This window comes from Verticillium alfalfae, genomic scaffold (assembly GCF_000150825.1).
Source record: "Verticillium alfalfae VaMs.102 supercont1.2 genomic scaffold, whole genome shotgun sequence".
Taxonomy (NCBI): domain Eukaryota; kingdom Fungi; phylum Ascomycota; class Sordariomycetes; order Glomerellales; family Plectosphaerellaceae; genus Verticillium; species Verticillium alfalfae.
Window position 1 is genome coordinate 2408626 of NW_003315037.1, and position 18953 is coordinate 2427578.

Genomic DNA, 18953 nt, shown 5'->3' on the forward strand with positions numbered 1-18953 from the left:
GGATCGCCTCCAAAGGCCCGGATATTCCGCTGCACCCAGTCTAAGCTAGGCGCTGGTCCATAAAGCCGACATTGTATCCCCAACATCAATCTCGGTGAGTTTGAGAAGCCAAAAGCTGTAATCATCAGCTATGAGGCAGGGACAGGAGAAACACCCACGAACCATTGGTTCTGTAGTTTGCAGCTACCACAATGACATCCTCATAGGCTGCGAAGAAGGAGCCGTCGTAGGCAGGCTGGCCCGCATTGCCGAATTTGAGACTGCCTCCGTAGATCCAAAACAGCACAGCCTTGTCTTTGGTTGGCGTATCTGGAACATAAACGTTGAGATAAAGACAGTCTTCGCTCTCTTCCGCATCATCAACGAGTATACTAGGGTCTGGCAACATCGAGGTCAGTAATTATGACATGGAGCTCTGGCGAAGAGACGTACCCGCATGCTCGATACACTTTGCGCTCCACTGGGTCGTGCTCAACGTCTTCGAAGACGACGGCACAGGCTCAGGCGGTTCGAATCTCCTCGGGGGCGAGATGGCAAAGGGTACTCCAAGAAACTTGTTGACCTTGACATCGGCGTATGCGATCTGAGTCGTGATACCGACGAGGGTGCCCTGGCCCAATGTTACGCTTGGACCGTATTGTGCGCTGCGTGATGCGAGGCCAGCGAATGCGAACCCGGGCAAGGCGCAACTCCAAAATCCGGAGAGCTTCATGATGAACCCGGGTGAAATTGAAGGCTGTAAGATGCTTTGAGGGCAGATCTGACCTCATGGAGACTATTTCTTTTTATCATCTCGCTGAACTCATGACGTCTTATAGCAATGGGAGCACGAACGCCATGGCATTGTAATGACAGTCAGACATTGTTTGATTTCCCCCTATCCTTCCTCAGTGGCCTGGGAAAAGAAACGAGCTGGGCGTTGTGCCACCAACCTGTGCGTCTTGCCCAGTCAGAGACAGTTCCATGCGGGTGGTTTCCGAGGCCCAAGAAAGGCAGCAAGGGGGCCCCGCACTTGCCAAGCCCCTAGCCCCCGCGTTGCTCAAGATCGACATCCGATGCTCCAGTCTGCGGCTCGCACCCTGTCGTAGAAACCGAGGCCGTTGAGTGCATGGCCAGTTGGCTAATCGTGTGAGGTCTAGCGTCGTGTACGGCTGGAGCGACCATGGCCTGTTGGGTTTAGCCATGATGGTTTATCGACAGACCTGACAGACCTGAGGACAAAGTGGTGCCGAGCCTCCGCACCTTCGGCTGTGGGCTGGCTGCAGCTTCCTGCTGATGACGGCACATCTCCCATCCCGGGTGGAGCAGGAACGCTCAGATATTCTCGGAAGGTACGGGATTGGCAGGTGCGACACCGACGACCAGTTGCCAGACCTCAACTTTGAACGCAGCTGCAACTGCCAACTGCTTCTCATCCCCCTGCCAGCAATCCCAAACAGAACAAAGATATGTCGGATCCTGAGAGAATCCATCAGCAGTCGGCAATCTGCTCTGGCCATCCAACCCGCACAGAGGGTCCGCCGCCGAACGACGTGCGATCCGTATTTCGTGCTCGGAAGGAAAAGAGGTGAGAGACCATACCGGGGCAGCCAGTCATCGGCAGGCCGGCACATCTTTCTCACACAAGTCCCCACGCAGCTGGCGAGCGTCTCGTGCATGTCAGGTATGTCCAACTTGAGGGTACCGCGCTGCTCTCAGCTACTTTCTCCTTCGCGTGCCACTCGTTCATGAAATCCATCAGAAGCTGACAGTCTGACAATCAGACTTGTCGATATAGGAAGGTAAAGCTCCCCACACAACACAACTGAAGACCCCTTTTCGCACCCCTCTTACTTACTGCTTCACACTGCATGTCCTCTATGTACCTACCATGGATGTCCGGCGTGGCAACAGTGTGGTTCTGGACTGACTTCTCAGGTTCGATGCGATGCTGTCAGTCGAGGTGTGCCCTGCACCAACTGTGTGGCTTTCAAAATAGATTGCCAAATGCAGGGCTCACAACAACCTGCACAACAATGTAACACTCAACGAGCCCTTCAGAGACAGGTCTCGACACCGCCTTCTCGTGACTCCCACGCTCCTGGATTGGGCCTCGGTGACGCAACCTCACAGAAACATGGGGATTTTGTCACCATGGCGGTAGATGGTTACGTCAATCTCATTTTGCGGCCGAAATCAGATTGTGCGGCCATCACCAACGCCGGACGAGTGGCCTTCCTCGGGGAGTCCTCCGGCGTATCTCTGCTAACCCGTCAGAGCTTGCAGGGTGCAGTGCATTACCCGATACCTTGGCCTGCAGCAGGTCCAAGCAAAGATCCTCACGACATTGAGAATCGTGTCTTGCAGCAGAGGGGTGCCTTCCTTTTACCACCGCGGCAGATCTGCGATGAACTCATCGACTCTTATTTTACGTGGATACACCCTGTCGTGCCCATCATCAACCAGACACACTTCAGGCGACAGTATCGAGACCCACTGAGCCCCCCATCCATGCTCTTGCTCCAGTCCATATTCCTTGCGAGCACGCACGTCTGTGACAACATGACGCTGCGGGATGCCGACGGTTCGACAAAGACCATGGCCTTGACCTTGTACAAGCGAGCCAAGGCGTTGTACGACGCAAATCACGAGACCGACCGCGTCGCCATCATCCAGTCCATGATCTTGATAGGGTGGTACTGGGGCGGCCGGGAGGACGTCCTCGAGGAGGCATTTGACTGGACGCGTGCCGCCATTATTGTAGCCCAGGGGACGGGGATGCACCGTTCCGTCGCGCGGTCTCTCCTCAGTACCACCGACAAGAGGCTCTGGAAGCGGATTTGGTGGGCCCTCTTCACGCGTGACCGGCTCCTGGCCCTTACGTTAGGCCGGCCGATGCTCATCAACCTCGCCGACTCAGACGTTGAGATGATTCGCGACGAGGACTTTAACGAGGATGAGCCGGGTCGTGCCAGCAAAGTGCCGCCGAATCCAGCGCACGTGCAGTTCTTCCTTCGATACGTAGCACTCTGCGAAATTCTGGGCGAGATCCTTTCGCGGCAGTGCTCCATGTGGGCGCAGACTCGCTTTAAGGAACTGGACATTGACGACGTCCTGCTCCACGAGTCAGCTCTAGCGCGCTGGCACCGAGAATGCCCGGCCATCGTCAGCCTTGACAGCCCAGAGCGGGATCACTTTTGGGCAGCTGTCCTGCATTCAAAGTATTACACGACGCTGTGCCTGCTGCACAGGAGTCGGCTAACGGCCGTGCGCGAGCCGTTCCCAGCGGCGCTTGTGCCGTCGCGCAGGGCGGCTGTCGAGGCGGCAGCCATGATCACGGGCATCATTCAGGGGTTTTCAGCACACGGCCAGCTCCGACGATGCCCGTCGTTCATCATCTATAGCTTGCTCACAGCATTTGTCATCCACCGGTACCAAAAGTTGTTCATCTCGTCGACCTCACCGCAGGTTGTGCCAAGCAAGACCCGAGACTACTGGTCTGCGCTGCTTGAGATATCGAGGACATGGCCGATGGGTGGGTTGGTAAACTCCATGTTGAGAAGTGTCGCTGAGAGTTGGGAGTCTGGCAAGCGCGTGCCGCATTCCAACACGCCCTCGCTCTCGTTCGTGGGGGACATGATGGGCGTGGAGCTATCCGATGAAAGGCATGTTAAGGATGACCCGGCGGCGGCGGCGGCGGCGGCGGCCATTGATACAGTGGAGGCGAATAGGCAGTATCCTGACCTGCCCCCATTGCTCCTTGGCCGAGAAGTAAACGATTGGTGCGTTCTCAACTGGATTGCATTGTTGCGAAGGACTGGTGTGCTGACAGATGGCAGGTTCCAATTTTTTGGCGTCGACCACTACGACATGAGATGATGGCGGCACGGTAAATCTGAATGGGAACTTGGGATAAAGGCATCGATATCGACATGTAATAGATTGGAGGCTGAACAGAAGGAAGAAAAATGTCTTGGTCGACTCGGACACAAGATTGTCAACACATCTGGCAGCACATCTGCGTGCCTGGAGGCGAAACAAAAGGACAAGTAGCTCTCATTACTGCCTCGTTCCCTGATTTGAATATGGGAAGGTATTCCACCGTGATGAGGATGAGAGAGGACATGTCCTCGTGGATCCAGGTTGAAATTGAAATATAGAAAAGGGCAGGAAGGCCATCTTAGTTCACGTGATGCAGACAAGACAGACTGGGCGCGTGACACATGAATGCAGCCAGCAGAGAACCCTTAGTCAGCAAACACATGGCAATGTCTGGTCGCCCATCGCGACCCGACCCGCTATTTTGTGCCAGCTCCTCGTCCCTGACTTTATTGCCTGAAAGTACCACGAGCAGAGGACGCCTCAGTGAAGCTAAAGCTACTGCCTGCAAAGAAATCGCAGACACCGCATCCAACACCATACACACCAACCACCAACGAGAAATAAACCAACATTGACGACTCCTCACAAACGGACCCCTTGCACAAGTCGATTTCAGAGCAACCAAATCCGAGTGTCGACATTTCCTGCGCTCGCCCTCAATGGCGCCCCTCATCCTGCACAATGTTCCCGACGACGAACTCTATGTTGGCGATGATGGCGTGAAGAGGCCATATGCCATGGTTTTCCCACAGTATGTTTTCGCTGCCCACCAGTTCGTCTTCTATAATGGAACATGTGGCTGACCTCTCCCTCTCTCCCCCCTCCACAGACAAGATGGCCTTCCTGGCGTCCGATCCCGACGAGGCGTCACAGAAACTGGTTCCTTTGGCCGCTCCACACGACGCTCTCGCTCTCGAACAGGCACGCCCGCGCGCCGTGAGAACCCAACCCTCGCTGCCGCCGACAAGCTCTTCGGCAGCTGGGTTTCCAACAATGCTGCGACAAACACCAGCGCCAACACATCCGCACCCGCCGGCAACCTGCTGGGCAACGCACCGCAACGCAAAACGAGCAGCCAGCACCTTCAACAGGACGACGCCGCCGCCTCGGGCGCGTCTTCAACTCAGCGCCTGCTCAAGTCAGAGCCCACAGAAGTCATTCTCCGCGGCTACCGCTCCTCCGCCCAGCAGTACGCCGCCATCAACCACTACGAGCACCTCGCCGGTCTCATCTGCGAGGACTACCCCCGCGAGCCGCCCCCGGAGCAGCGCCGCTACAAGGGCGACCTCCGTGACCCGGCCTTCACGCGCCGCCGCGCGCTGACGCCCGAGGAACGCGCCAAGGTCAACAGGGCCGATGGCGGCGAGCATTGGGTCAAGGTCACCTTCGAGAGCCTCGAGGCTGCCGACGCCGCCCTCTTCTCGAGCCCCCAGACCATCCAGGGCTGCCAGGTCTTTGCCGAGCTCTACCGCGGCTTCCCGCCTCACAAGGACGAGGCCATCCTCGACGCCGACAGCCTCGTCGCCTCGATCGACGAGCACCACCGCTCCCAGTCCGTTCCCGGTCCCGGCTTCGGCGCCTTCGGCACGAGCGCCCGCCGCCGCGCCGGCTCGCGCCCCGGCGCACCCCAGCGCACCCACAGCGACCTCTCGCCGCCGGGCTCCCACGCCTCCTCCCAGACCCTCGACACGGCCACCCTCTCCCAGCGCTCCGCCACAACCTCTTCAGGCACCCTGCCCCTGACGACGACACCGGCCGCCTTCTCCTCGGGCTCCGCCGCCGCCGCCACCATCGACCCCAAGGACGACCTCTTCTGCACCCACATCCCGACGGCCCGCAAGGTAACCCTGAAGCCCGTCGAGCAGGCCATCCTGCCCTCGCAGAGCTTCACCGCCAAGCTCCTCGCCGCCGTGCCTTTTCTCATGTGGTTCGTCGGCGGCTTCGGCGCCATGATCGGCAACGAGGTCCCGCGCAGGGACGACGGCGACTTTGACTATGACCGCGCGAGCCTCTACTGGAAGTTCATCTGGTGGCTCGACGCCACGTTTGGCCTCTTTGGCGGCGAGATTGTCAGCGCTGTGGACAAGGATGACTGATCGTGGGAGTCTCGAAGTCTTGGGAGGGTGGGAGGACAAGACGGGCTTGGAAGACGAAGCGGCATTCTTTTTTCTACGTCTTCTCTTCGGACTTGGCGACACTTTCACAGACACACGACATACGGCGGCGTTAGCGCTGCCCCCTTTTTTTCGGGCACGCAGCAGGGCGTTTCAATATGTGGGGTTGTTTGCAAACACACAGCAGAGGAGGCGTGCACGCCCCAAGGGGGAAGAGGCAAATCATGTATGAAAAGGCTGTACAAAATACCCTCCTCGCCCTTGCGGGTGGTGGGAATCACGTCCGTGAATGGACGCCTCTAGATAAATGTCTTTGGGCCGCGGGGGTATAAAAACTAATGAAAGCCACACTGCAAATATGCATCCACCGTTCTCTCTCTTTCACGTTCTCTCTCTCCCTCATTTCTTACTCGCTTCTCTCATCCGAGTTGACGCTCCACCGCCTGGCGCGCCCTCGCTCACCGTCGTCATCCTTGGCTCCAACCTCTAGCGTCTCGTCCGCGGCTTGGACACCGCCGCTCTCCGCCATGTCTTCGCTCGCATGAGTCTCTCTCGTAGGAGCACCGTCTCTGCGTAGCTCTTCGTCGTCGTGCTCCTCAGCGCGCTCCTCGTGCTCCTCATCGTGCTCCTCTTCCACGGCAGCCTCGAGCCTCTGGACAACAAGATGACCGAGACCCGCATCTGCCATGCCGACGACGCCCAGTGTGTCATCGTAAGTCACATTGGTAGGGTCGCGACGGATGGGCTGGGGACTGAACGGTCGGGCCCCTCTTGGCCGGTTGAAGCCGGAACTCGAGAAGACACTGGCCGTTTCGGCCTCGTCGCCGCCGGGCGACACCGTCGCGGCACCGATCAGGCTCTGATAGCGCTCTGGATCGTCCACAAGCAGGCTGTCGCTGCGGCCGTGGCCTCCACCACCCGCCGCCGTTGTCCGCGCTGCATCGCCCCCTGATGATGCGTCAGCAAGGATGCTCCGCGGCGGCAGGATGCTGAAGAGCTTGGCAGGGTCCGCCGATGACACGCCGCCGCCGCCGCCAATGCCGCCATCATCCTGTGCTTCGCTCGCAAATAAGTCACGGCCGCGTTCGAGCAAATCCTCGAGACCGCCGCCGGTCCAGCCCTTTCGAGCGAGTGACTCGAATATGTCAACCTCGGCGCGCACGAGCGAGCAACTGGCATCGACAATTTTGCCGCTCGTGTCTTGGGATTCCCGCAGCAGCGTGCGGGCGTGATCGCCGTGGAGAGAGGTCAGGCCGTCGAGTTTCGTGGTGAGGTCGACAAGGTGGGCGCGGAAGCCGTTGACGTCGCGTCGACGCTGGCGATGAAGCTTGAGTCCCTCCTTCTCGAGGCGGCGGATTTCCTTGCTCTTGTCACGGATGTTGGCGGCGTAGCTCTCGTCTTCGTCCTCGACGACCTGACGCCACTTGTCGAGCTCGTGGAGGAGAGGCACCTCGAAGCTGCGGTAGACAGTCTCCGAGAGGATATGGTGGTGGTTAGCGACGAGATGATGGACGCCGGAGGCGGAGAGCAGCGTGTCGGCGGTGCAGGCCGAGGAGGCGGCGGCGTGGAACGAGTTGGAGAGGGAGGCGCCCTGGGGTGTCGGGCAGAGGGGTTCGGCACGGGCTTCTTTGAGGCGGGCGCAGGACTCGAGCGCCGAGCCAAAGGCAGAGGCCGCAGTCGACAAGGAAGCGAGGGCGAGGCGGTAGGATTTGGCCGTCGCTAGGAGGTCGGCATACGCGGCTTGGGAGGCATCGAGGTCGGCCTTGGACAGTACGGCATGGGATGGCCTCGGAGGTGGCGGCAGAGGCAGGTTGTAGGCAGAAAGAGGATTCGCCGTCGACGCAAGGGAGAAGCTTGGTGATCCTGGCACTGGCGGCAGCTGAGACGGTGTCGGCGAGGCGGCGCGGTGGTCGGGTGCTGGGGCGGACATGGAGGGCGGCATTTTGGGTGTAGATCCCCGCAGGACTTTGTTTACTTGACGAGACAACAAGCAAAGCAGTGGGGGTGTTGTCCACGTCAACAAAGCTAGGATGAATAGACCGACCTGGAAGCAAACACCATGACTAAGGGGGAGTAGAAATGGAGTTCACGGATGCGAGGTCTGTTGCTGGACTGGAGATGAGGGGGGGAATCAGTGTATTGAGAGGGAAGGAGACAAGAGTTGCCAGGAGTTGGCGGCGCGGCCATGCAGATGCAGGCATGCGCAGTACAAGGCCAAAAGGCACGTTGACCCTGAAATGCCCTGCAGGCAGGTGCAGCTGATGTGGGTCACGACTTCCCTGTAATGCGTACTAACACGTGAAGGTGAGCGACCCCACCACAATCACGCTCACCTCCCTCACCTCAGACGCCTCACTCGCCTCACTCGCCTCACTCGCCTCGCTCACCTTGCTCACCTTGGCCCCGGTGAGAGTCGCCCCCACTCTGACGCCGCTGCCCCACCAACCTCAAAACAACGATCCAGACATTGACTGACTTTCAGCACAGAAGCCATCAGATACCCACCCGTCATCAGATGCGTCTGCGTATTCGGCTCTCCCTTCACTGCATTGCACTCCTTCACTTCCTCGTTGTTTTCACAACCCCAGCCACAGCCACAGAAGCGCACCCCAACCTCGCCTACGACACCGTCCTCGCCGCAGACGAATTCGCAGAGCTTCCCACCATGGCCTCGTCCCTGCGCCGCTCCGCCCCGCTGGTCTTCCCCGCGCCGGGCCGCCACACGGCGACCGTCATCTTTGCCCACGGCCTCGGCGACACGGGCCACGGCTGGGCGAGTGCCGTCGAGAGCTGGCGCAGGCGGCAGCGCCTCGACGGCGTCAAGTTCATCCTGCCCAACGCGCCCATGATCCCCATCACAGTGGTGAGCTCCGCTTCTTCTTTCCGCCCGCCTCCTTTTTATGATTCTCTCTTCATCACGAGCAATTCGAATCGCTGACTTGGATGGACAGAACGGCCGGCATGGCCATGCCCGGTTGGTTTGGATCTCGTGAGTCCGAGTTCTCCCGCGTTCCCTGCCCCTGAAAAAGACGGAAGCAGCCACACAAACTTTCCTACCCTGATCACTGTTTCACCCTTTCCTGTACCGAAGTGTACGCCCTGCTGAACACGCCAGCGAACCCGGGCTGACACCAGACCCCAGAGCGTCCTCGACGGCACCGTCGAGTCGCTGCGCCAGAACGAGGACGACGCCGGCGTCCGCGTCTCGACCCGGCTACTTCCACGGCCTCATCCAGGCCGAGGTCGACGCCGGCATTCCCTCCGACCGCATCGTCCTCGGCGGCTTCTCCCAGGGCGGCGCCATGGCCCTCTTCGCCGGCCTTACCGCCCCTGTCAAGCTCGGCGGCATCGTCGGCCTCAGCTGCTGGCTGCTGCTCAGCAACAAGTTTGGCGACGAGGTCAAGGAGGAGGCCAAGTCCGTCAACCGGGACACCAAGGTCTGGATGGGCCACGGTGGTTCCGACCCCCTCGTGCGGCCTGAGCTTGGCCAGATGAGCGCCGAGATGCTCAAGAAGCTCGGTTTTGATGCCACCCTCAAGATCTACCCCGGCATGCCACATTCCGCCTGCCCGGAGGAGCTGGACGACGTCGAGGCCTTTCTGCGAGAGAGACTGCCGGCCCAGTGACTCGCCAGTCTTTTGAGTTGATCACCACGTGCGAACAAAAGAACAAGAAGGGTGCCCGATGGTGTGCCCGCGTCAACATAAATAAAGGTGCTAGCGTTCAAAGTCGACCAGTGTACACATGCCATCTCGACGCTCCGACGTCGTTCATCTGTTTTTCTACAAAAGTCTAAAGTCTAGAGACTGTTTAACTGCGTACTGCCCATTTCGTGCCTTCCCACCCATTACGCCCCATACTGAAAATCAATAACGATGCCATGTCAGAAGTATTGTCAACCAAGAGCTGATCGCCTCTTGGCAAGGAAGCCTCTGCTTCCCTCTTATATATGATCCAGTCTCGGGTGATCCAAGGAAAATATCGTACAAGTCCGTCAGAGGAAGGCCCCTGTCTCGTCACTTCCTGTGATTTGCCTTCGACGACTGCTTAGAAACATGTCCACCATGCGCTGACTGCCTCCCATCTTGTCATTCTCCTCCCCAACATGATTTGGCTGGCATTCGTCCTCTCCAGTCATGAGTTGCGAAAGTCGAGGACAGGCCGCGGCGTTGCTGCCACGGGCTACAGGCGAACCCAGCTGGGTCGTATGGCCAACAGCTGCCAGGGGGTTTGCACTCGTTGAGATCACGTCGACTCTCGGCCGGCTGCGCTTACGAGCTTCACCGGAGAAGCGCTCCTCGCAACTCCAAAGGGCATCGCATTTTCCTTGTTGGTGATTGATTTGGAATGCATATCCGGCAGGTGTTGACGCTGCGAACAGTTCGAATCGTTGATGGGTTGAATTGACCGGTTGAAGCGATAGTCGCCGAGATAGGTATGGAGCTGAGGGGCCTCAGCGAGCTTCGCGTGGGAACGATCGGAGGTTGAAGTTTGTGAGTTGGTGGTTTAGGGGTCGCGAGCTTACTGTCTGATAGCACTCCCTTATTGGAAGGGCCGGTCAATGTTCTCGACGAGTGGACAGAATCTGAGGAGGACATGGGCTCTCCTTCCACGATATCCGCCCTTTCTCGCACATGCCCGAAGGGGTTTGCCATGCTCGGCACCGTGAGCTTGAAGCCGAATGTACTTCCAATCCTAGCATCGTTCGTACCACTTTCTCGCTTCGATACATGCGAAGCCAACTGGGTCTTCCATTCAACCGAGGAAGCGGCTGAGATGATTCGGTTCAGCGACACAGAAGGTGTGATCGTCCCTGTAGCCTTGGCTTTCATGAATATTTGACCCTGTTTCGCATCTCTTCGCTGCCTTGAACGGAGGTATGATTTGACTCGTGAAGGTAGCTGGGCTATATATGGGGGCCCCGGTGGCAACGTTCCTCCCAAAGTGAACAGATGGCGACTGGTCGTGTGAGTATGTGCTCTCTGAGTAGATCGTATTGGCTTGGGGGCAAGGCTGTCTCTCGAATGATGGACAGTCTATGATGCGCCTTGTCGTTGCTGATGATAGAAATAGCAGAGTTTGTCCAGCTCGTGACGCGAGATTTATCGTCCAAAGAATTGTGCACCTGTTCGCTTCTGATGCTCTCCATGCTTGCCTGGCGGGACCGGAGCTTTGAGCTTGATGGAACTGCATGCAGAGATGGGATCCGGGATAGGACCCGTGCTATGGAGCCCCTTTCCGGCTCAGCATCCACGGCATCCATGTAATCATCTTCTTCTCCAGGTTTGCTGACTGATTGAGTGGAAGGATTCTGCTCTTGTTTGAGCCCTGGGGAGGACCTTTGCAGCGACGCGGAATCATCGTCGTCTTTCGCGCGACGAAACAAGTTCCTAAGTTTGGTCTTGAGACCATTTGAAACCTTGCGCACTGTTTTGCGAATGCTTGCATCTTTGGATGGATGGAGGGTGTGCGAAGCTGAGAATGCGAGTGAAACACCTGTGCTAGCATTGCTGGTACTGCGGAGTGACTTTCGGAAGCCCGACGAGGCGCGGCTCGGCTGCCTTGTCGTGTGGAAACAGATGGAAGATTGCGCTTTGAGTGTTTCTTGTTTCTGGACTTGCTCGCGGAATTTCTCTTTGGCAAGCTGTACGGCGAGATCGCTATGATGTTGTCGTTTTTCCTGCTGCTTGTTGTTGCGAGTCTTGAGGAAGCTCATCGACTTGGGAGTGCGAAGACCCTGGCTTAATGTTGATGAGGGCCGAGATGAATGATCTCTTTGGATCTTTGTGGCGGAAAACCCCTGTCGTTTGTTTGAATTCGGTGTATGACTGGTAAAGTAGTAGCTTGGGGTTGGCTTTGATGGCCTTGCCGGCTCGTGGTTTGGCGGCGGCACAAGCATTGATCTGGATTTGCGGAGATGTCTTGATACCGACATCATGGAAGCCCTTTCGTCTTCGAATCGGTCGTATTCTCGAGCAGAGTGCATCGAGTGTAAAAAGCTAGCACTGTAATCGGATACAGATGGCGGCCTTTGCCTTGAGGATGCACGACTGGAAGGACGATGCTCTTCACCACGAGGAAGGCGATGATGCCAAGATCTAGCATGATCAAACGACGATCGTGCACTGGGGCATCTCTGGAGACTGCTGTGGTCAAAGGAGGCACGTTCCATGGTTCGGTTTGTTCCCGACTTCCTTCGGCAGCGGTCCATTGATTGTCGATGATTTGGATCAATAGACCGCCTCGAGTGGGGATCCAGCGATGGTCTCGGCCCCAGGTCATTGTTGATGAGTCGAATGCTTTGGCGACGCCGCAAGTCGTAATCACCAGGACGGTGTATATTGCTGTCGTCGCGAGGGAGGCCGTGCCCATCCCATGATGGTCGCCCCTCCTCGGGGATTTCCGACCCCATTCCGGGATTGTAGCAGAGCTGTGCTGCGATGAGAGCGTCTCGTTGAGCGACGACCGGGTCAATGTGTTCAAGCCGAGAAACAGCTGACCGGAACGAGGTTGATGACTGACTGCGACTTAGACCAGATCGACGTCTGGAGCTTTTTCGGCGAAGCATGGAGTCAGAATGATGGCGTCGCAGGATCTGATGTAAGCGGCTATGTTTATGGAAGCTGGCTCGAATGGCGGGCTACCTGTTAGTACGACACGAGAATATCGAGACTTCGACTGACGCTGCTGAAAGCGCGCAGCTAACCAAAAGTTGGGGATTGATGTCAGGCTGGATGAAGACAAACAGGAGAGGCGATCGGGGATGTTGACGTGGGAAGAGAATCTTGATGGACAATTCCAAGTCACCGCGTCAAAGACCGGGCAACAACACCGTTGGATGTTTCTGCCATTGCGAGCGGGCGTGCCATAGTCGTTCTCGATTTCCTCGTCAAGAAGCACCGACATGCTGTGGACAAGTCGGGAAGGGGCTACCGGGGGTGATGTGTCTGGAAAAGCCCGAGAGTGATAGCCCTTATGAGTAACATCAAGCAGTGGCTCCTCCTTCGTGAGGTATCCTCGAGACACTTCGACCTAGCCACAGGTGGTGCAGCACGTACCAAACATACATTCGCAAGGCCTGCCGCCTGGATTCGGAGTAGATACGAAGTACCCAAGCCTATCATGCCTTAGGAGCCTAGGTAGGCATGAGGAAGGTGAGTTGTGCAAATCGGTTGATTGAATCGGACCGTGATATCATTACAATTACCATCTAGTGTTCATTCTGTAGGGCGTTATCCTCCCCGTGTGAGATCTGGCCGTCGACTTTCATGGGCCCTCCAATAAAAAAAAGTTCAATTCATCCATTATTCAGTTCCTTCATCATGTCGAGTTCTGCCGTGATCGCGTCTCGCTCGTTGAGCTTACTGTTGAAGCACACAGTGTCGAGCCGCTGGTAGTTTTGTAGCCTTCATCTTCTTCCTCTTCGATTGTCGGACTGCATGGCTCCCAGGCCGTTGGAACATTGGGCAACTTGCCTTCCTTGATGGGCCTACCTCGCTCGTGAACCTGTAGAAAGCTAGTCAGTATCTACATCTACCTGACGTGAGAGGGCGGATGCCAACCTTGCAGAAACCACATCGGTCTCCGAACCGAGTCGCAAAGTTGCGGCACTGGATGGATCCCTGTTGTAGCGGTAAGCATTGGTTTTCCCACTGCCAAGTTTCCTCAGACATACGTAATAGTTGGAGCAGTAGACAGACATTTTTGAAATCTGATTCTGGCAGTGACATTGTTGGGAGAGCGACTCGTCGAACAAGGTGAACGTTGACGCACCACTGATATATCATCTTCTTATGCAAGGAAGATAAGCACGTCACACACACACTAGATACACAACGATCGCGGATCTGCAAGGTGCCCAGTGATACGCACCTCAACCGATCTGAAACGACTCTTTATTGGCGGTGGTCCTATGACGCCCGCATAGCTATCGGGGAAAGATACTCTCCAACGCGTCTCCACGACAGAAGGCACACCGATGACAACTCAATCATTCATACAGTGGCCGCTCTGGCTTCTAAGATAGACTCGGTTCCAGACCTTGCCTTGACCCCGCTCCCATCGCTGCTGTCATCCGCAAGCAGGTTATCGGCGCAGAAAGGCCGAGACGATGGGGTCGCTAGCTCCGAACGGCGCCTGGACAGCAGCGCCGGGGCCGGCACGGAGGGCAAGGGGCCAGGATGAATCTTGCGCGGACAGGCTGACGCAGACGGTGCCTGGGCCATTCTGATTTGAGAAACAATGGTTGCAGCGGTTACGCTCGTCGCATTGCGACGGCAACTTGTAGATCTGGAAGTTGCTTGGCTGTCGTTTGTCCTGAATAACTGGGGCGAACTCTCAAGGCTCCATGAGTGACGAAACGTCAACTGCACCCTGACGGTCTCGTCTTGCCTTAGTTCCATCAATCATGGTCTGATGTCGATGTGCTTCTGAACTCTGAGCATCTGAATGGACTCCCGATGAGCGAGCAACTACATGTATTGAAGGTTGCGGGCCCTCACAACTTCGTTAGGGTGGACGGCATTTGCACTGTGCTAACAGCCACCGCACGCACCATGTGTTACCGGGGTTCGCACGAGATTTGCACAGATGGCTGGTCAAAGCACAGTGCGTACCACCTATGTAGCACAAAGACCCACGGTCTTTCCTGAGCTTGTGTGGGTCCCTACAAATCAGATCATGTACGAACTAGCTCCATCCATTTGGCGGAAACTTTCGACGAGACCTAATCTTTCATCATCGACATCACCAGCTACGAAACCATCCGCGCCTACAACGTAGCCCACCTTATCCACCTTGAAACTGCCACACCGGGGACAGTTGAGGCATCAACTACCGTTCCAATTGAAACCTTTCGTCTCTTTTCCGCGACACCCGCAAGCACCGCCGCCTGCCATGGCCTTCGGCAGCAAGCGATTCGTCCCGGCGTCCGACGCCAACAGCATCGCTGCTAAGTACCGATCCCAGCTTGCCCGCCGGCCGTTCCTCGTCTTTGGGCTCCCCTTTATAGCGATCATGGTCGCCGGCTCCTTCGTCCTGACTCCCGCCACGGCCATTCGTTACGAGAAGCACGATCGCAAGGTCCGCCAACTGACCAAGGAGGAGGAACTCGGCCTTCGCAAGAGCGCTCGCCGGGTCGACATGCGCGAAGAGTACTATGTGCGTAGCCCAGTCTTGGTCCTTCAAATATCAGGAAGAAAAACATCAGGGAGAAGAAGAAAGCTAACAAACGAGGAACAGCGTCTCCAGGCAAAGGATATTGACAACTGGGAGCAGAAGCGCGTCAAGCGTCTCCCTGGCGAGCACGATGGCATCATTGGCGAGTAGACCAGCAAGTAGTCGATGCAGGAGCAGAAAACAAGAGCGTCACGATCGAGCGATATGAATCAGGGGTTCTTTGCATATCTCGGGAGTACTGCCGACACACGGGGGAAAGGAGGGACGATCTGTCAACACACCAGAAAAAAAAGGACACGCGACGCCCGGCGGATCAGCCACCATACCCCCCTTTCCCGGCATACAGTAACGTCGAGGGCCGATCGCTTCACCGCGATCTACTGTTTGGTTTCACCTCTCCTACTATGGTGTGTGGGGAGTGCACCACGCGCCGACAGGGAACTGGCATCTACGGACGAAACAACGACACATCCTGAACACGAACGGATCAAATATTCCTTTGCATCTATCACGGCCGCTCGCCGGCCCTCGTCGCGCCGGAAGGCTAGGACACAGTTCGGGCACCCAACACGAAGTCGCGACCCGGTCCGATTTCGAAGGAAGGGTGGTCCGATACACACTTTTTGCAGGGCCTGCGCTGCGCCCAATCCCATGCATCCGTGCTCTTGGCCCGCCAAGACTTCCCGCGAGCCCGTCCACGCTCGTGCGACAGACAGGTGGACGTTCGCCCCGCACGCTTCCACCGTCAATGCTCCCAGAAACAAGTCATCGAGACCAGGACACCCCTCCTCCTCACGACAGCTTCGCGCTTGCGCCCGTTGATGCTTGGGGCGTGCTCTGGCACGCTGAGAAGGGAGAGGGGTGTGGGACAGCAGCCTTCGACGTCATCCCGGGCGCGTGGCCGTTTGAGAATATACCCCACGGCCAAAACTTCACGTACGAAGCAGTGACCAGCAGGTGGCCAGGGAGAGACAATCCCGCGGATCTCGTTGTCGATCACTTTCAAAAAAAAAATCTTTCTTAGGGAAGAGGGGGGATTCATTGTCTGTGGTGCTGGTCGGGGGAGAGGTACTCTAGTGGATGGAGGAGGGGCGAAGGCGTTGGGGGATGGGAGTAGTTACACGGGGGCGAATCACAAGGAATGTAAATGAGCGAGGGAAACGGGTTTCATTGTGTGCATGCTAGGCAAGGCGCATGTCGCGGAAGACATCTGTAACGGCTCGGAATAGAAAGATGTTCAAAACAGCACGGGGTCTACATTCCATCACGATCGTTCCTACTCCTGAGCCAGGACGCGTCGTGAGGCAGTGTTCCATCGTCAGCGTCATGTTGGGGTCTTGTTCTGTGTTCATCCTCGACGTGAGAAATGACTCATGGGAACAAGGCTGCGTCCCTTGCAGTTGGAGTCTCGGGTGTTTGGACCTTGACATGCAGCATACGTCAGGTGTCCCGAGCAGTCAAGGCGACCATCGGATGAAAAGAACCCCAAAAAAGGCAGACAGCTGCCAGCGTCTGATCGTCTCGACTGCATGAGGTGATCGGTGACGGGATCGAGATGCAGAATACAGTACGGCTTCGAGGCTATCATCAAATCAAGCGGTTGGGCCTTTCGCTCGGAACCAAGCGGCCAGCCAAATGCAGGGAGAGAGGACTATATTTTTGTTTCTTCACCTCCATTACATCATAGAGTATCATGATTAGAACCTGCCAAACAAGAGACCCCATGCACATGGTGTAGTGATACCTAGCTTGATTGACCGGCTACTGGACGGGAAGGCATGACTGGAGTGTCTGATCGAGGCCGCGTTGTCTGATGATTATCTGACACGAAGCCGCGTAGACAATAGCCTTGAGTAGAAGATGGGCATCAAGCTCGGGGCCAATGGGAATGGTCGGCAAGGATTCCTGTCTCAAGCTAGGGTCACACGAACACAACTGCTAGCCATCAGTGTGTGTGTGTGTGTGTGTCGATCGGGATCATCAATCAGGAGCGAAAGCTGCGAGATTAGGAGCAATGGGATGAAGAAAAGAACATGTCGAGATGAGAATCCCAGGACAGACAATCCGATAGACTGTAAGAGAGAGGAAGAAGCAACGAAAGCATCGTCCCCAGCGAACGGATCCAAGATCGATAGCTCGCATCAGATTACCGAAGGGGAGGAGAGCTGAAGCGAAGCGATGGACTAGCTGAGGCTGACGATGGGCTTGCCAAATCCCCACCTCGTCAAGTGCCATGCTTTGGGCAGAAATGCCCATGCGAATTGGAGTATGTTCTTCCTTTTTCCATTCTTCTTAGGTGCCTTGGTCGTCGGCCGCTGGGGTCCCGGATGGTCGGTTTTCGTGTAACGACGAACTTGAACCGATGATTGCTTCGATCGGGACGCATGTCTCGCACTCTGTTTCCTGAAGACCATCGAGCAATTCTTTTTACTGGACAATTGAACCGGATGATTGAAGGCCGAGCACACACACACACACCACCGCTGTCAATCAATTTTTTTTTTCCTTTCTTTGCTTGTTGCCTGCTCCTTCGCTCCCGGCGGTGAAGATGAAGGACCGTCATTTGGTTTCCCATATTTGGCAGGAGAGAACAACGATGGCGATTTGGTGGCGCATCATGAGAAAGAGGGGGCTCTGCCAAGAAGAGGGCAGATTCGCGGTGATGATGCATATGAGGAGGCGAAAAAGAACCCCTGAAATGCCAGACAGCGAAAGGAGGAGTGTTCCTAGGGTGGCCGTACAAATCGACGACGATCTTCTGCCGCACGGAAGACGCGAGGCTGGTAGCAGCCATGTTATCCCCGGCGGCAAAAGCTCTTCCTGGCCTTATCTGCCCAGTTTACCCGCTTCCGCTCCGTGGTGTCGGCGCGGGCCATGGATCATGACTCGAAATGGGGTCACAAGAAGGTTGAAGACGAAGAAAGATGAAGATCAAGACAACGACTTAGTCAAGGGGATAGCCGCCAAGCCCAGTGACCTGTGCCTGTACCTGGAATTGACGGCACGAACTTCACGCTGCTGTGAAGTATGGCGTCGAACGGGAATGGGTTGATGGGTCAGATGGGCAAGGGGAGAGGGTGGGACAGAGGGGCAGGGGTGGGGGCGCTGATGGTGCTGGCTGACCGATGGTCTCTGGCTTGTCTTAGTGGATGATGAGCAGCCGCAAGCGGTTGAGGCTGGTGGTGACACCTCGCGTCTCTCCACCCGGATCTCACCTCACCTCAGCCAGAGACGGCTCGCTACCAGTCTGGCCTGGCCTGGGCGCCTCTGGCAGGTGGGCGTGTCCCGATGGCGTTGAATCCTAAGTGCTCGCAGCCGATATTGGGTTTACAGGGACAAAGGGCGGACGGAACCGATGGGCTGAGGACGGAGAGACCGATGAGCTGAGGTGTGGATGGGGGAGAACTACTGGGAGCCCGAATGTGACGAGTAGCGATGGCGGTCACGGCGGACAAGAACGGCGTTGTTTCCCCCCTGCCGGGCCCTGATGTGGCTGGTGTGGCTTGCAGTCACCTCGAGGGGCTAGCATCCAAGCATCCTAGCATCCCTCAGCGTGCGGGGGATGCAGCCTTAGCGGTGATGGACGCTGGACCGCTCCCACGTTGCGTTCCTTTAGCGGTACATGCAGCGCAGACCGCCCTGAAGCCACAGGCGCCTTAGGGGCGATCGTGCCTGTCTTCACCGTCTGGGACTCGATCTCCACCATCAGGCTGCTGCACTCCTCAACTCTGCAGGACCAGATCGACACTACCAACTCATCACCACCAATCCGATGAATCGTACACCCCCTCACCTCCTCGG

At 56.9% G+C, this 18953-nt stretch overlaps 7 protein-coding genes across 7 annotated transcripts in view; 4 read left to right on the forward strand and 3 right to left on the reverse strand.

Annotated features, from left to right (window-relative positions):
* The window catches only part of VDBG_02206 (cholinesterase), a gene marked incomplete at both ends in the record, with an annotated part of 1888 nt that extends 1176 nt beyond the window's left edge, over window positions 1-712 (reverse strand). The window contains 2 exons of the mRNA XM_003007972.1: window positions 163-378; window positions 433-712. Coding sequence (XP_003008018.1) covers window positions 163-378; window positions 433-712 — 496 coding nt within the window. The remainder of the gene's footprint in view (window positions 1-162; window positions 379-432) is intronic.
* Window positions 713-1986: 1274 nt separating this feature from the next.
* VDBG_02207 (cutinase transcription factor 1 alpha) lies at window positions 1987-3858 on the forward strand (the record flags this gene model as incomplete). Its single annotated transcript, XM_003007973.1, has 1 exon — window positions 1987-3858. One exon carries the CDS (start codon window positions 1987-1989, stop codon window positions 3856-3858), a length of 1872 nt encoding a protein of 623 aa, XP_003008019.1.
* Window positions 3859-4520: 662 nt separating this feature from the next.
* VDBG_02208 (conserved hypothetical protein) lies at window positions 4521-5957 on the forward strand (the record flags this gene model as incomplete). Its single annotated transcript, XM_003007974.1, has 2 exons — window positions 4521-4612; window positions 4691-5957. 2 exons carry the CDS (start codon window positions 4521-4523, stop codon window positions 5955-5957), a joined length of 1359 nt encoding a protein of 452 aa, XP_003008020.1.
* Window positions 5958-6203: 246 nt separating this feature from the next.
* Window positions 6204-7905, reverse strand: VDBG_02209 (conserved hypothetical protein; the record flags this gene model as incomplete). Its single annotated transcript, XM_003007975.1, has 1 exon — window positions 6204-7905. One exon carries the CDS (start codon window positions 7903-7905, stop codon window positions 6382-6384), a length of 1524 nt encoding a protein of 507 aa, XP_003008021.1.
* Window positions 7906-8640: 735 nt separating this feature from the next.
* Window positions 8641-9601, forward strand: VDBG_02210 (acyl-protein thioesterase; the record flags this gene model as incomplete). Its single annotated transcript, XM_003007976.1, has 3 exons — window positions 8641-8838; window positions 8927-8964; window positions 9091-9601. 3 exons carry the CDS (start codon window positions 8641-8643, stop codon window positions 9599-9601), a joined length of 747 nt encoding a protein of 248 aa, XP_003008022.1.
* A 368-nt stretch (window positions 9602-9969) lies between these two features.
* Window positions 9970-13677, reverse strand: VDBG_02211 (conserved hypothetical protein; the record flags this gene model as incomplete). The annotated part of the gene is made up of 7 exons (XM_003007977.1): window positions 9970-10193; window positions 10501-10934; window positions 11009-12583; window positions 12682-13007; window positions 13341-13481; window positions 13538-13597; window positions 13651-13677. The coding sequence occupies 7 exons, from the start codon at window positions 13675-13677 to the stop codon at window positions 9970-9972; spliced, it is 2787 nt and encodes a 928-aa protein (XP_003008023.1).
* A 1193-nt stretch (window positions 13678-14870) lies between these two features.
* On the forward strand, window positions 14871-15302 carry VDBG_02212 (cytochrome c oxidase-assembly factor COX16; the record flags this gene model as incomplete). Its single annotated transcript, XM_003007978.1, has 2 exons — window positions 14871-15134; window positions 15225-15302. 2 exons carry the CDS (start codon window positions 14871-14873, stop codon window positions 15300-15302), a joined length of 342 nt encoding a protein of 113 aa, XP_003008024.1.
* Between the last annotated feature and the right edge of the window lie 3651 nt (window positions 15303-18953).